The 15,884-nt window shown below is 65.1% G+C and overlaps 1 protein-coding gene and 1 long non-coding RNA gene across 5 annotated transcripts in view; both read right to left on the bottom strand.

Moving 5' to 3' along the window:
• Window positions 1–206: 206 nt before the first annotated feature.
• LOC123478335 (uncharacterized) lies at window positions 207–4,670 on the bottom strand. The gene is made up of 3 exons (XR_008427110.1): window positions 4,340–4,670; window positions 3,915–4,098; window positions 207–1,299 (listed from the first exon to the last, which is right to left on the bottom strand). It is a non-coding gene; the product is annotated as an uncharacterized lncRNA (long non-coding RNA).
• A 5,652-nt stretch (window positions 4,671–10,322) lies between these two features.
• PRKAR1B (protein kinase cAMP-dependent type I regulatory subunit beta) overlaps window positions 10,323–15,884 on the bottom strand; it is a 48,691-nt gene continuing 43,129 nt past the window's right edge. For all 4 annotated transcript variants that reach the window (XM_053926443.2, XM_053926444.2, XM_053926445.2 and 1 more), the window contains exons 10-11: window positions 12,325–12,406; window positions 10,323–11,977 (exon numbers count right to left, since the gene is read on the bottom strand). In XM_053926443.2, coding sequence (XP_053782418.1) covers window positions 11,805–11,977; window positions 12,325–12,406 — 255 coding nt within the window. In that variant the 3' untranslated portion in view covers window positions 10,323–11,804. The remainder of the gene's footprint in view (window positions 11,978–12,324; window positions 12,407–15,884) is intronic.

Here is a 15,884-nt window from a genome sequence, read left to right as displayed (position 1 = left end):
AATATGTTGTGAATGATGACCTATGTCACGGGGTGCTTGGTGGCTTCAAGAAACGAAGGCCAGACCTGGACAGTCCCGAGCACGGGCCTCCAGCCACAGCACTTTCAATGGGGCTGCTGCGGACGGGGCCTTAGCATGCACGGAAAGAATGTGACATTTCTCATCAGTAATTTTTCTATTAATCACATGTTGAAGTGATAATTTTTGTAAAGGTTTGATTTATTTTTAGAAAGAGGGGAAGGGAAGGAGAAAAGGAAACATCAGTGTGTGGTTGCCTCTCACACACCCCCTACTGGGAACCTGGCCCACAACCCGGGCATGTGCCCCGACTGGGAATCAAACCAGTGACCCTTTGGTTCACAGGATAGTGCTCAGCCCACTGAGCAACACCAGCCAGGGCTGCACCGATAACATTTCTGAAATACTGTCTTAAATAAACAGTGTGATTGCAATTAATTTAACTTGTTTGTTTTTCCTTCGTTTAGTGTCTAGAAAACTTAACCAGCCCCAGGGCTCCAATGACATTTAGGGCGCTAGTGGAGACACCCCAAGTTCAGGGCTGCCCGGTGGAGCCCCAATGAGCACGCGGGGGGGTGGGGGGTGGGGGGTGGGCAGAGCTGCCCCCCAGAGAGGCAGCCAAGTCCTGCAGACCAGCAGGGTCAGGGGTCAGTCCCATCGGCCCCCAGCCTCAGGGCTGGGCGACCCGGGCCATGTGACAGCTTGGAGCCGCGGTGTCCCCTGACCGGCCAGCGCAGAGGGCAGTTTTCCAGGTGAGGACACCGCACCCGCCCCATCAGGGCCCGGTGTCTTCCAGACATGAGCTCAGCTGGTCTGGGCCCGGGCACAGGGCTGCGGGCCGCTTCTCTTCACCGGTCCCGGGTCAGCACCGCATCCACGCAACTCGTCAGTGAAACCCAGCTGCTGCTCCTGTGACGGACGTCCAGGCAGCAGGAGCCACGCTGGCCCCGCCACCCTGGCCGGGGAGCTGGAAGGGAGGCGTCCCCTGCATCCTTGTTGGGGGCCCTGGGGCAGGAGCCCCACAACAGTCCCTCCCCTCCCCGTCGAGAAGAGACGCCACAGCTCACTTCGCCCTCCCAGTCCGCAGACTCAAGGGCTCCTGCTTGCTGCGACCAGGGCCCCACGCAGTGGCCCCAGGAAACAGAAGGCAGCGGTTCTGTCACCACCGGGCTCTGGAGTGATCAGCTTCAGGCGCGGCTGGGTCCTGACGCAGCCCGGGCCCAGCCTGGTGGCTCAGTTGCTCACAGCTCACCTGATGCGCCAAGGTTGCAGGTTCGAGCCCTGGGCAGGGCACATACAAGACTCAACCAATGACTCATTGATAAGTGGATCAACAAATTGACGTCTCTCTCTCTGTATATAAAAGCCAATTTTTAAAAAAGGCACAGACCACGTCTCCAGGACGAGCCCTCAGCCTTCATCTCCCCAGGGAAGGCAGCAGCCCCCCACCCGACACCCTCCTGGCCCCATACTGTTCAGAGCATCAAGGCTGCACATCACAGGCCCCGGCTGGGGGGACCCAGGGCCAGGACTTGCTGGGTCCCCTCCACCCTCCCGGCAGAGGAGACCACAGTGCCCCCTGGCCAGCATGGGGAAGGCGTGGTATTTCAGGGCCCACTCAGTCCTGAGCGGCCCTGGCAGGGTCCTGCCTTCTTGGGGACTGCTGCTTGCCCTTTCGGCCCTGACAGGGGCTTGGGCCGCAGTGGGTGAGCGTGCAAACCCGCCACGTCCTGTCCTGTCCGTCACTGCTGGAGCAGCACTTCCACCTGGGGCTGTCTTTCTCAACAGCAGGGAGCAAAGTACTCGGACAGTCTCATCCCTGTGCTGCCGTGTTCCGGACCTCTGTGGGGTGTGGGAGGCCCGCAGCCTCTCTGCAGCCCGGCAGCCCCTCGGTGGGGACAAGGGCGGCACACGGGTCCTTCAGAGTCCTGAGTCCCTACTCAGCGTCAGAGGGGTGGGTCCACGCAGGCAGGAAGGAGCCCAGGCCCAAGCCCCACAGTCCGAGGATGAGGACGAGGACGGCTCCACCCCCTGCTCCGGTGCAGACTTTGGCAAGTGCCTCGCCTCTCTTGAGCCTCCAAGAGGGTGGAGGACTGACAGACACAGAGCCGCAGCCCAGGGGGACAGGTGCTCAAGCAGAGCCTGGGGTGGCTGGAGTGCCGGCCAAGCATCACTGTCCCCTCCAGACAGGGGACAGGGTGGTAGGCCGAGATGTTTGTGTGCACCAGAGCCCGGCCCCTGCCGGCACTCCTACACCAAGGGTTCCACCTGCAGCACAGAGCGCCCCGGCCCTGGCCCCCACAGTCCCGCACGCCCCTCGGGTTGGGGACAGCCCCCTGGGGTCACCCTGGCCCGGTGCTGCCAGCGGCTGTTCGCCTGCCCAGTGTGAACTGGGCCCTCAGAGCCCTTGAGGGCAGCCCAGGTGAGCGCGTGCCCCTCACCGAGAGAAACCCGGAGCAAGCCACGGGGTACCGAAGCACCCAGCGGCAGTCACACTGCGGTTATTTCTAGGCCCGCTGGCTGAAAGTCTGCGTGTTTATCACATGCAGCGTCTGACTCGTCAACTTTAACTTGGCCGAGTGGGCACAGACCCACCACACTCTGGCCCTGGGCCCATCCTCTGGCCGCTCGGACCAGCATCCCAGAGCCGACCCTGAGCCCGTCCCCCACACACTCCGGCAAGGAGCCCAGGCTAACTCTCCCAACACCCACCTGTCCCCTTAACCCCACCCTGTCCCTCCCCGGCTGGTCCCCAGTAACCCAAGATGCTTGACCAGCGCCCCCGTCACGGGGCAGCCAGCACTCGGGGCAGGGACAGGCCCTGCCAGCACCCTCCCTCTCCGTGGGCCCCCCGCACGCGGAAGTGTTTTCCCAGGTCCTCGATGAACGTGTGCTCCCACTAGGCTCCTCGGGCAGGGCCCCAGGGGGCAGAAAGCAGACGTGGCCACCAGCCCAGGGACATTTCCGTCACACAGGGCCGCCCTCCCGGCCTCGGACACAGTGCAGCTCCTGCACAGCTTGGGGTCACGGGGCTCAGGCGGCTGAGGCCTCGAACCCCAGCATGACAGCAGGGTCCTGGAGGAGGGCTGCTCAGCACCCGGAGGACCAGGCTTGACTCCAGGCTCTCTTTCTAGCACGTTCCATGGATGAGCCATGTAAAGACTCGGGACCTCAGGGTCAGCCGTGACAGCGAGCTACCCGAAGACCGAAGGAGAAAGCCCATAGCGAAGATGGAAGCCCAGCGTCCGTGGGCCAGTATGTCGGGGGCGGCCTAGCTGGGCAGTTTCACCCGTGAGGCCGCCTCACTATCCTGGCAGCAGCGGGACCCGCTGCCCAGGTGGCCGCCCGCTCGCCCGGGGGCTGGAGGCCTCACGGGTGCCTGTGCGTCCTTGCCACAGTCCCCTGGCTTCCTCAAGGACAGAGTGTCCACGCTGGCCTGTGCTCAGAAGTCCCTCCATACCCTCCTGGTCACTCAGACCAGCCCTGCTGCCCGGGGCAGGGGGGAGGGGACATGGCTGGGAGTGGGGTCGCTGGGGCCCTTGGGGGCTGGCTGCCCCTTGACCCCGGGGTTCTCCAGGGTTCAGCCTGCACACGGAGGAACGGAGTGCCCTGTCACGGCACAGCGGGAGGCCCGGCACCGCCATTTTCTCCGCCTCTCAGGAGAGGTGCTGGAGCCTGAAAACCCCTGGCCTCCAAGATGTGGCCCCCGAGTCCTGGGCCAGGCTGGGCCTTGCTCAGTGAAGGGCACTTGTACCTTCCCAGAGCGGGTGCTGGGGGGGGGGGCCTGGCTTAGCACTTCCTGAAGGTTCCTTCCCAAACCCCCACCCGCCCGGCTCCCAGGACCCCCAGCCCGCCCACTGCCAGCTCTGGGTTCGAGAAGGGAGCTCCCTACACACCTGGCCTGGCTCCTCCCAGCAGAGGCAGAGTGAGAATCCACCTGCAGAAAGCAGCCTGCGGAGGCCCAGGCCTCACCACGTCCTGCACCCCCGGAGCCTCCGCTGCAGCAGCTCAGAAACGGGTGCTGATGCCAGGGGTGCTGCGGAAGGATACGGCAAGTCAAGGCAGCTCCCAGAACAGCACCTGGTGTGCAGGGGACACAGGGACCCGGGCTTGTCAGTTCCACACAGCAAACCCCTGCCCCCGCCCAACCAGAGGGAGCCCCTTCAGGGCCTGTAAGGGCCTCGGAAGGCCAGCCAGTGCGGACCACCCGAGAGTTCCTGAGTTCCTGCCTGCCTCAGTGTCTGAGCTTCGACCTTGCCCATGTCTGATGGGAAGGAAGCCAAGCCCCCCCCCCCCCCCCCCCCCCCCCCGCCAAGGGCACCTCTAGGTCCAGGGGCCAAGGAGGAATCCGAGAAGGCTTCAAGGAGGAGGTGGCATCTGAGCAGAGCCTTGAGGGTGGCAGCATGTGGCTCCCTGGGCCAGGAATTTTCCTTCCAGCGGCCCCTCCCGTCTTATCTGCCTCAGAGGGCAGCGGTCCCGGGGGGCCTTCCCGAGAAGGGCAGCTCAGCCTGGCTCGCCCTCCCCACCCACCGGCTACAGAGTTATGTCACCCGTCTGGAATGCACTTTCAATTCCTCCACCTCCCCTCCCCCTCTGCTCTCCTCCACCTCCTCTCTTCCCTCTTCCTTCCCCTTTTCTTCCCCTCTGTCTTCATCCACGTCCCCCTCCCTCTCCCCCCCACCCCACCAGTGCCAACCCGTCACTCCGACCTGCAGTCCTGGGGATTTCCAGGGCTCCAGGAACCGAGTGGGCAGGGCAGAAGGAGGAGGTGCCCTCAGCCAGGGGTGGGGTTTCCTTCAGAACCTCCCCCGAGCCCCCCCCTGCCAGCAGGGGAAGGCCAATCCCAGCACCACCTCCTGGCTGCCAGCCCAGAGCCCCCAGAGAGCCCCGCCCGCTTCGCACCTCAGGGCCTGTTTTTCCAGCTTCAGGAAGTGGCTGGGCCAGGCCAGGTGCTGTCCCAGCAGCCTCCCGGGAGGAGGGGGCACGCCCCTCCCAGCACCCGCCCACTCCTGTCTGGGGAGCATTCGCGGTTTCCGGAGTCCTTCCACCTGCCCGCCTTGTGCCCCTCCACGCCTCTAGCGGGTCCCAGCTCCTGAGACCTCCCTTTGCTTGGCCGTGGCCCCAACAAGGGGCTGGACCGGGTGTGGCCCACAGGTGTTGAGAGCAGGACAGAGTCCAGATGAGGCCACCTCCGTCTGTCCCCTGGGGCAGTCCTGCCCCATCCCCCCGATGCTCCCAAGGTCAGTCTAGGGCCCAGAACCACCCTGGACATGGTCAGAGCCCCCAGAGAGCCTCCTGTGCCGCCCCAAACAGCTCAAAGTCAGCCCTGCAGCACGCCCTGCTCAGCTGCAGACTCAGCGGGCGGGCGGAGGGCACCCGTGGGCCTGCTTCTGTGTTGGCAACATGGGCAAAGGCTCAGGCCTGGCAGCACTTGGTGGTGGGCATCCTCTGGAGCCAGGCAGCCTTGGGTGAGGCGCCCTCCGTGGCCTGTTTGGAGCCCAGGCACCTGGTCGATTTCACTGTTATGCCGGGAGGCGGTCCTGGAGCATCCAGCGGGGCTGGACTTGGGGAGGGGCTTGGGGGTGTGCAGGGGAGCATTCCCAGGGGTTCACCCGCCCTCAGGAGAGGCCTGAGCCCCCACACGTGTCCTTCTGGTCGGCTAGTCCCTGCCGCCCTGGCCAGGACCCCCACCCACACCCCTGCCAAAGCAGGGGCTCTGACCCCGCTGCCCGAGTGCCGTCCGCTGCCTCACCAGGCGCCTCGGGGACGCCAGGCTGATCGGTCCGGCTTCCCCTGAGCCCCCCGACCCCACGGTGACTACTGGTGAAACGGCACAAGCCATTGTGAGTCCTTTCCGGGGGACCCAGGGCCACCGTGCACCCGGCCCCCGTGCCCTCCCCAAGTCTCAGCCAGGAAGTGGCAGTGGCCAGGTGAATGGCCTCGAGAACAGGTCCCAGATGTGCAGCTGGCCAGCTCTGCCCGGGCCTCCTGACCCTGCACTGGGTCGGCAAGTAGAGAGTGTGGGACCCGCCAGATAGAGCCACGGTCTGAGCTGACGAAGCCACCTCGGGGGCACAGCCCGCTGCACCGAGCTGTCTCCCCATGCCTTTCCCCAGGGTTTCCCCCCTGGGCCTCCAGGTGCCTGCTCTGCACAGTTGCGCCCTCTGTGGAGGAATCTGGCCAGCCTTCCTGGGTTTGATGACCAGTGACAGGCCAGGGGGCAGGGTCAGCCCAGGTCCCAACCAGCTTCTGGCAGGGAAGGCCACGCCTAGGCAGAAACGGGGTACACTGGCTTGCAGGGTGCACCGGAGTGTAGGGTCCTTCGAACCTCTTGCCCTGGCCTGGGCCTGACTCCCCTTCTCTGAGCTCCTCGTGTTTGACCTGGAAAACGGTTCCCTGGGGCTGCGGGGTGGGTCCGGAGCATACTCAGTCTCAGCATACGGGGTGGGGGGGCGTGCGTTGGGGGAGGGCAGCTGTGGAGGAGACCAGAAGGAAGCCTGGGGCGGGACCGGGACATGCGGGGGTGGCAGGCAGAGTGAGCCAAGACAGCTGCCCTGGGTGAGGTGCCCACAGCTGGGATGGGGAGTGACCTTGGACAAAGCCCCTGTCCAGCTCCGGCCGGGCTGGCTCTGGCTGATGCCCCGGGCCCCGCCTCCCGACCGGCCCTCAGACCTCCTCTCCCCAGACCAGAGTGTCCAAACCCCAGTGTCCAGGGTATGGCCATGGCCTCCTCCACTCCCCACGGCCCGTGACCACCGATGTGGTCTCCGCCATCCTCACCCCTCCTGGCGGCCACCTGCACAAGGACAGCTGTGTAGGGACATCAGGGACAGACTGACACGCAGAACTCACTCAGGGATATCTAAATTTGTGAACTTCCGTCAGGGTCTATTTTGGAAAAATGGAAACGCAGGTGTTCCCAGGAGTCTGGGCGTGTGACCTGGGCTCCCTCCCCGGAAGCCTGTGGAACATGCGGGGTTTGTTTTGAGGCCGTGGTGGTCTCCACAAAAGTAAAACAGAACTTTCTTCTGACTCGGGTGGTGTGGAGGAGTGACGGAGGTCCCGGGGGGGCCGGGCTGGCACTCCAGCCTCTGCTCTGGTGTCCCCGCTGTGACCTGGCAAAGCCCCGAGGTCCCTGCTTGCAGGTCCCACCCAGCTAAACGCCCGCAAGGTTTTCTGTGGGTTCAAAGTCAAACACTCAACAAGTGTTTGAGTCTTCGCTGCGTGCGAGGGGCTGGAGGGACAGCTGGCCCAGGCCGCCGGGGGCCCCGTGTTCCTGCCGGAGCAGCTGGGGCCTGAGGACCACAGCACTGCATGCCCCGGCCGGGCCTGCACACCGCGGGGCAGAGCCGGGCCCTGGCCTGCAGGATCCGTAGCAGTCGCTTCCGACTCATACTCCGCAGCGACGGTACAAGCACTCACACACCGCACCACAGGCCAGCTTGCAAGTATCGAGGACACGTCTGTCACTTCCACTCACGGGGGCCCAAGTGGCACCAGGGCGCCCTCACCTGACATCCTCAGAGGCCAGCCCAGCGAGAGGTCAGCCCCCCTGAGCCAAAGGCAGGGAAGGGGACGTGTCACCAGCTGTCCTTCCAGAGGGCACTGCAGCCGCCAGGGTGGGGATGGGGAGGGGTGTACCAGGCCGCCCTGCAGCCGAGAGGATGTGGACACCCGGGCTGCGGGCCGGACGTGGAGGGCACGGTAGTGGCACAGCCACCCCAGGCCCCACGCTGACACCCGCGTCAGTGGCTCTGCCGGTCTCAGGAGGTGAGGGTGGTGTTCCCACCTCACAGACGGGACGGGCCGGCCCAGAGAAGGCGGGGAACTTGAGGATGCCACAGAGCTCGTGGGAAATAGGACCAGGTTATGCGGTACGTGGCATTGTGAGGCCCGTGGCTCTGTGTCCTGAGGGGCTGGCACAGTCACTGTGCAGGAGGCTGGGGTGGGGGTGGGGCCAGCCTGAAACTCAGCCTCAGCAGGGAGGGAAAGTGTGGCCAGGGCCGTGGGAGCCACATGGCCAGCCTGGAGGCAGACGTGGGCGTGGAAACCCCCAGACAGGTGCAGGATCGGCCTTGGTTGGCCAGTCCCCAGGCAGAGGTTCTGAGAGCCCCGTGGCCTCCAGGCGTGCCAGGGGTCTTCGGTCCCTGGGCCCAGGATGAGAAACCAAGGGAAGGTACCCCTGCCCAGGGAACTCCAGTAGGAACCAGGCCAGGCGGCCCCTGGAGAGGGCCTGCCACCGGACATGCGGCTGCGACAGAGAACTGAGTCACCAACTTCCTAAGCTGCTCACATCCCAGGAGGCAAGCGAGGTCCAGGAGGTGGGAAAGGTCAGCGTGGCTGGGACACCGAGGCTTCCTGGAAGAGGGTGGCGACAGGCTGCTTCTGAGGAGCCCCAAGCAGATGCCAGGGCCTGTGGATCTGACTCTCAGAGACCAGGGCCCCCATGGCAGCCACGCGAGGCTTTGGGAGGCAGGACCTGGGACCCCCAAGTCAGCGCGGGCCTCCCGGGCCAGGAGCAGCCCTCTGCAGGTGTCCCCAGTGGTGGAGGGAAATGCCCAACCTGAGTGAGTCAGTGCCCACCCTGGGGTCAGCCAACACGGGTAGGTGCATTGAGGCCGGGACCATCTGCCACGAGGCTGACACTGCAGGCCCAGCGCCCAGCGGTGGGAGGCTCGGTGGCACACGGTCCTGAGGCTGTCCCCGGCCACACCCTGACCCCTCCCAGGAGCAGCCTCGGGGTGCGGTGTCTATGCCAAGCCCCCTGGAGCATCTGAGAGGCACAGGGACGCCCAGGGACTGGGGCGGGACATGGGCTCCCTGTGGTCCATCTGCACGTCCACAGCTCCCAGGACTCCAAGGGTGGACAGGGCCCCGTGTCCACTCCTTCCTGGGCCCCGGGCACGGCCCTGGGGCCCGAGACAGGGCAAGAACAATCGCCCAGATTGTGGGCTCGGGCACACACAGCTTGCTTTCACGGGCCCACAAGACGGATCTGTGCCTGCCTGGCGCCAAAGGGGCCAGGCCCAGCACCCGGCTGGGGAGGGTGCTGCTGTGGCCCATGCCCCACCCCCCCCAAGGGCAGCACGAAGAGGCTTCCCGCAGCCGCCAGCCAGGCTCGGGGACCAAGGGCGGGCCCCGCCCCCCAGCCCAGGGCACCCAGGGTGTCTGAGAGGCCACAGCAGCTGCCCAGGGGTGCCCCTGCCGCTTCGGGAGGGTTTCCTGTGGCCACTGCAACAAACCACCACAACCTCAGCAGCTCAAAGCAGGGCGGGCCAGGCCTGAGCACATCCACAGGGCTGGGTCTCCAGCGGCCCAGTTCGGCCCTGCGTCCACACCGGGACTGGCCACTGACCCCGGCCGGGCCCATGCTTGTGGGGGCCCCTCCGGGCACCACGTGGTGGGAGGCATGGGCTGGGCGGTGGGCGGCCTCCACCTTCTCCTCTGTGACACGGGACCAGGTCCCACCTGGGACAGTGGGGTGTTCTCCGTGTTGCAGACTCTTCCTCACAGCACCAGCCGTGGGGCGGGGGGCAAGAGATCCAGAGGCAAGAGCACCGGCCTCAGGGGCTGCCCCGGACACCCTCCTTCAAGGGACACGTGGTCATTCCATCCTCCTGCGTGTGGGCCACCCTTGGCACTTGTTTCTGATGAGGAGGGTGTGACGGTGGTTGCATCCTGGGACTGGGCCCCAAGGCCCCTGCAGCCACCCCCCACCCATCCTCTGGGGGGAAGCCAGATGCCACATTGTGAGGAAGTCCCAGGAGAGGTCACGTGGTAAGGGACTGAGGCCTCCCACCAACAGTCACAGGGGCCACAGGGCAGTGGGGCCTTCAGCCGCAGGCCAGCTTCTGGAGGGGCCTGAGCCTGGACCCCTGGCTGCCTGCTCCTGACTCCCAGAATGGGGAGACAGCCAGTGTGGCTGTTCTGAGCCCGTGTGGGGCGGCCAGGCCCAGCACCAGCTCCGGAAGCACATCTGGGACCCACCTCCCCCCACCCCGGTGCCCACACCTCCCACGCCACTTGACAATGCGGGGGCCTCGACCCCTCCCTCGGGGAGACAGTTCCAGGGAGGCCGGTGAACCTCGTGGGTGCACCGCATCTCAGGAAAACACGAATTCACGCAGAATTCGCTGTTCCAGGCCCGGGGGGGCACCACCCTGGCTTCTGCGCAGACCAGAGCCAGCGGCAGGTGAGCTCCGAAGCTGCCAGCCACGCACGGCCGGAGCGACCGGGCGAGCTCAACGTAGGAGCCACACACGACTTCAGCACTCAGCACTGAGAAGCGCACAGAGTGGTGAACAGCGTTTATGCTGGAGGTTGGAATGAGCATGTCTTGGGTAGAGGGGGTTAAGTAAAATACATTAAAACGAGTTTCCACACAGAGACAGGCAGGAGGCGGGGGTGCCAGGGCCTGGGGGCGGCGGGGTTTGGGGGGACAGAGTCTCGTCTGGGGGGACGGTGAACTCTGGAGGCGGGCATGGTGACAGCCCCACAGCAGGGTCCTCACGCTTCATGCCCACGACCTGGACACTTAAAGGGGAATTTCCTGTCTAGGAGATTTACCGCAACAAAAACAGAGGGAAAAGCCGGCTCTCCGAGTGGTGAGAGAACACGCCTGCGTCGGGGAGGAGCTCACCGTACACTTAACAGCCTGCCGCACAGAATGTTTCGGCAAGTGCGGCGTCACACAAGGCGGCTGGGGCGCCGCGCCCAGACGCACGCAGGCAGGGGCCATGGCGGGCTCGTGGCAGGATGTCAGCTCTGATTCAGTCACCAGAAGCCAGCAGGCGGCCTGCACTGGCACAGCCAGGCCTGTCCGGATTGAAGATGCGTTTGGGCGGGGGTTGAACCGAAGCTGACTCGGGTGTGGGGGGCCCTGGGGACTGGAGTTCCGAGAGCAACCGGCACAGGGCGAGGCCTCCTATTTTACGGGACTTTGTCCAGAGAGAGTTTGGGGGATCTTCCTCTTCTTTGTAATGTCTTCCAGAAGCTGCTTTGCAACTTGGGACAAGCAGATGTCCCAACGCCGAGAACAGCTTCACCTGTCAGGGAAACTTCTGAGCTCAGTTTCCTTCCCATCCTGGGTGTCCTGGCCCAGCAAGGGGCACAGCAGGATCAGACCATCTGGCAAGGTGGCCAGTGTCCCAGACCAGCCGACACAGGCTCCCCAAGACAGGCGTCACACCCACCTGTGAGACCATCCTGTGGGGTCACCTGTGGCTTCAATAGGACCCATGGGGGGAATGTCCCAGGGAGAAGCCTGGACCTCTTGCTTCAGCCTCAACTTCCTGCTTGAAGCCCGAGGGGCCTGTGGGATACCCCCTTGGATACCATCGTCCCACATCAGGGGCCAGAAACGGTCACCTGGGACCCCGGCTGGTACCTGGGTGACCCATAGAGAGGAGGGTGACCAGAGAGGCTGTGGCCCCTGCCTCTTGGCTCCAGCAGGACCTAGCCTGCCCACATGGGGCCACCCAGACCACCACCGCAGCCTGGCCTCTCAGCCACAGTGGTTGAGCACGCTTCTGCGGCCCCCAGAAGACAAGGGAGGGAGTGGGGGACGCTAAGATGAGCCCACAAAGCTCAGGGAGACGGGAGGCGCATGGGGAGGGACAGCTGGCACTGCCTCAGCCTGGGGTGGGTCTGGCTTGCCCTTGTTTTCAAAATGCGCAGGTGACTATTTTATTACACGTGTGAGTTCGGAGGGAGGGCAGTCCCCACGCTCTCAGTCCCGGACACAGAGGAGCCACCACACAGGGAGCGGGTGGCGGGCGGCAGGCGGCTCAGACGGTGAGGGAGATGAAGCTGTTGTAACGCTGGATGTTCCGCTTGAGGATCTCGGAGCAGGGCCCCAGCACGCGCTCGAAGCGGGGCCGGTCCAGCTTCACGCACTTGAGGGGGCCCCGGGCCACCACAGTGGCCGCCCGGGGCCTGTTCAGGAGCAGTGCAATCTCCCCTGGGGACGAGAGAGGGTGACGTCAGGTGCCTGGCCTGGGGGCAGGGCTGTCAGATTTGGGAAAAACCACCAAAACCTCAGGACACTCAGTTACTTTCGAATCCAATCAACCAGGACAGGTCCCACGCCAGCCCCGCCCCACAGAGAGTTTGGGGCTCTGGGCACTGACTGAGTTCCAGCAGTCTGACATTCGGCACGGAGTCCAGCCCGCCATGGCGGGTCCTGAAGAATGGGGACAGCCACCGCCCAGACGGTGCCAGGCACAGCTGCCTTCCCTGGGCACCCCCACGCCTCCATCTCCGCATCTTCCCAGGCCCCCGCTGCACTCAGGAGGGGTCCCCACTCACCGAAGTAGTCGGAGGGCCCGAGGCGGCCCACCTCCATGTACTCCTCGTTCGGGGACCTGCGCTGGAGGACGGAGGCTGTGCCCTGTGGACACCAAGGGGACATGGGAGGGTCACACAGGGCGGGCTCCCTCTCCCGCCAGCTCCCTTCCAAGCAGCCCCCAGCTGAATTCCGTTTTCCTCCTGGTGCACAGAGGGCATGAGGTCTGAGCCGGGTCTGCTGGGCACCTGCGGAGACCCGTCCTCCGGCTGAGCCCCTGTCCTCACGGGAACGTGGGCGAGGTCTGTGGGCAGCTCCCAGACGACCTTCGACAATTCCCGAGGACGGTGAGCGCATCACGCCAGGCACGCGGGCAAGCCAGTCTCGGGGTCACGAACTCGAGGAGGGCCCCTCCCCGACCCCAGCAGGGCAGCGTCTGCAACCTGGCTCAATGATTAACATGAGGCTTTGGGGGCGAGACAGAGCCCGGAGCGTGTGACCCCAAATGCCTCTGCCCTCTGGGGTGGGGAGGCGGGGATGGCAGCCAGGCAGCCTGGGGCAGGACAGTCCCAGGTGGGGACGTTGGTGTGGCGGGGTTCCGAGCCCAGGCCCCTGGCCTGCATTGTAACTGGGGCGAGCCTGAGATCACTTGCCTGTCCCCCGTAACCAGGAACAGGCCGCGGTGGAGACAGAGGGCGAGCCTCTTGCACGGCCCAGTGCGCGTGGTGTCTCACCCAGAGCTGCGCCCCCACCGGCTGCTGTCGAACACCTCTCTGGTTTAACTTGAGCCACCCAGCCGGTCACAGCCCCCTTCATCCTGCCTCCCCGGGTGCCGCGTCCCCTTCACAGCTGAGGACGCTGGGCGGCTGAGGCACGTCCCTCATGCCTGCCCCTCTGCCGTGGCGGCGAGCGTGACTTCATGTCCAGGTGGGCTACTGCACCCGGCTCAGCCAGCCAGCCTCCCCGACACTGGTGGCCACACCTGGTTAATGTGTTACGCTGGCTGCACCACGGTCTGGGAAGCAGCAAGTCGGGCCCCTGTGGTGCAGTTGTGCCTGGACACCCTTGGCCGGTCCTGCTCCCGCCATCGGCCAGTTTATGACACCGGCTGGCGGCTGGAGCAGCACGGGTCACGGCCGTCTGCACGGAGCGGAACGCTCCACCGAGACCAGGAGCCCTGGAGAGGAACGGGGCCCCGGCCCCACCTGCCAGGACAGCCTCTGCCCCGCCGCCAGGGTCTGGCACCTGTGCAGGGGCCACGAGGGGACGACAGCTGGGGCCCAACGCCGGGAACCACTGGGCCCCCCATACATGGAACGAGGTGACAGGCAGGCGTGTGGCGTGGCCCTCGGGCCCTGCACCTCCTATTCCTGGCACAGGGAGACTGGCCTTTCCTCCGACTGGTGTCCATCCTGCCCTGGACTGTGTTCGCCTCTGAGAGCTGGGCGGGCTGAGACCCCCCCACACGGTGGCAACATCGGCCTGAGGTGGGCAAAGGCGAAGGTCGGCCACCTGCCCACCTGCCGTGGGGTGTCTGGTGACAGAGCCCCCGATGGAGGGGCCACGTGGGGCACGGCCACCCCCTGCGGGACCATGGGACACTTCACATTCGTCCAGCACCTGGTCCAGGGAGCTCTTTGTTACAGCCGAGAAGGGTGTCCCGCTGATGGACGAACCACCCCTGCATGGCGTCCCATCCAGTGACCATTCTGCCCCTGAACCTCGGCCTGAGACACCGAGCCTGCCCGTGAGGAGGAGGAGAACCGGCAGACGGACCAAGGGGTGGGGCTCCCACGGCATTGCCGGCGTTCCCACGGCCTTGCGACAGGCGTGGCCGGCCCAGCCTGCGGGTCCTGGAAATGCGCCGTCCCAGCCGCATTTCCCAGACGTCCTCAGGGGATGTGAGCTGGAATTTTTGGGGCTGAAAAAATACACTTGCCAAAACTACAGATCATATTCCCCAAATTTCTCAGTCATTGATTCTAAACCAGCTCTAAAAATAACCCAGGTCACAGACCTGAGTTCATGGCCTGAAGGACAAGCTTCCTTCTCTGCTCTGGGGGGCGGAGGGCACACGACCTGCTTTCCTGTCCACTTTCTGATTTTTAAACATTTTTCTGCAAAATCAGAGACGAAATCGACCTTTTGGGCAGCCAAGGCTGTGACAAGAATGGAAAGCATTCAGGCTGCGGTGGACGCGGGGGCTGCCCGGTGCCTCCCACGGGCCCTCGGCCCCCACGGCCAAGGCTCTGGGCCCAGGACTCACAGCGGACAGGGCTCCAGAACCAGCGTCCATTGGCCGCACCGTCCATCACAGCCCCGGCGGAAACGAGCACCAGTGCGAGGGTCAGGCCTGCCGTCCGCGCACTGACCAGGCCTGGGGCTCAGACACACGAGCACGCACGCTCTCCAGCCACTCACGGCGGTCACAGGAGAGGAGCGCTGGTTTGGGCAAATGTACGTTAAGAGAACAACGTCACAGCCACAAAGGGCAGCGGCACCACTTCCATAACCGAAACGGCAACTAGAAAGGCGGACAGGAGGCGCCGGGGAGGGGACAGCGCGAGAGGCGCCCCATCCCCCTCCAGCCCACGTCCCGTGTTCTGTGGGGACGTGTCATCGGCTGGTGTCTTTCCGTATTTAAGCAGAAACAGATCCTAGCCGCAGGCCACACACATTCACACCCGCACATATGCATGTGGATTCACACACGCAGACGTGTGCAATCGCGTGCAGCATTCACATGCACACGCAGACCGCACAGCCCGTGCCTGTGCGCCCCCCGGACAGCCCTGGGACCCCCTGACTTGAGGAGCCCCGCGCACATGCATCTCAGGCAGCAAGTGTGGTGCCAAAAGCCGTGTCCTCCTGGTAGGAGACACCTCCGCACTCTCGCTGAGGGCGGCGGCCCTGCAAGTCCGTGCTCCGCCCCCGACAGCCTGCCTGCCAGCCTGGGGCCCCGTGGGCCCGCTCTGGGGTGGCGGGAGCCCCCACTTGCCTCTGCTGTGCACGTCCGTCACACACTCCGGGCCGCACACGGTCGTCAAAACAACTGTGAAAACACACTTGCCTGGTGAGCAGCCGAGGTCGCTTTCGTGCCAGCGCTTAATGGGTAAGCCATGAGGCCGGGGCCTTGGCGCGGGGACAAGTGGCGGCTTCCGTGGGAAAACAACACGGGCAATGCGGGTCTGGCGCCAGCTGGAGGCAGGAGCAGGTGGCGCCTGCTGGCGAGGGCCCCTGCTGCACACCTGGGGCATCCCGCGCTGGGAGGCAGGCAGTGCCCCTCCCGGGACCTGACAGGGATGCCCAGGGGGCAGGGTCAGCAACCCCCCCTGGCCACACGGGGAGCGTGGTCTGGGGCAGAGGCCAGCCTGTCCCTCAGACCCAAGAGGGGTCGGGTGGCCTCAGGTGCAGCCACTCCAGCTGCCCCCTCCCTGGGGCCCCAGGACAGAGGCCCGAGGCCACGCTGGGCATTCAGCTTCCTGGGGGTCCCCTGCTTCTGCTAGGGGTGAGTCTGCTCGAGAGGCCGAAGCATCGCCCCACCCACGGCAGCTGAGCAACAGGTGAAAGGCACCCACAGACG

This window comes from Desmodus rotundus, chromosome 6 (genome assembly GCF_022682495.2).
Source record: "Desmodus rotundus isolate HL8 chromosome 6, HLdesRot8A.1, whole genome shotgun sequence".
Taxonomy (NCBI): domain Eukaryota; kingdom Metazoa; phylum Chordata; class Mammalia; order Chiroptera; family Phyllostomidae; genus Desmodus; species Desmodus rotundus.
Note: the sequence above shows the minus strand (reverse complement) of the source record. Positions and strands in the feature narration are given on the sequence as shown.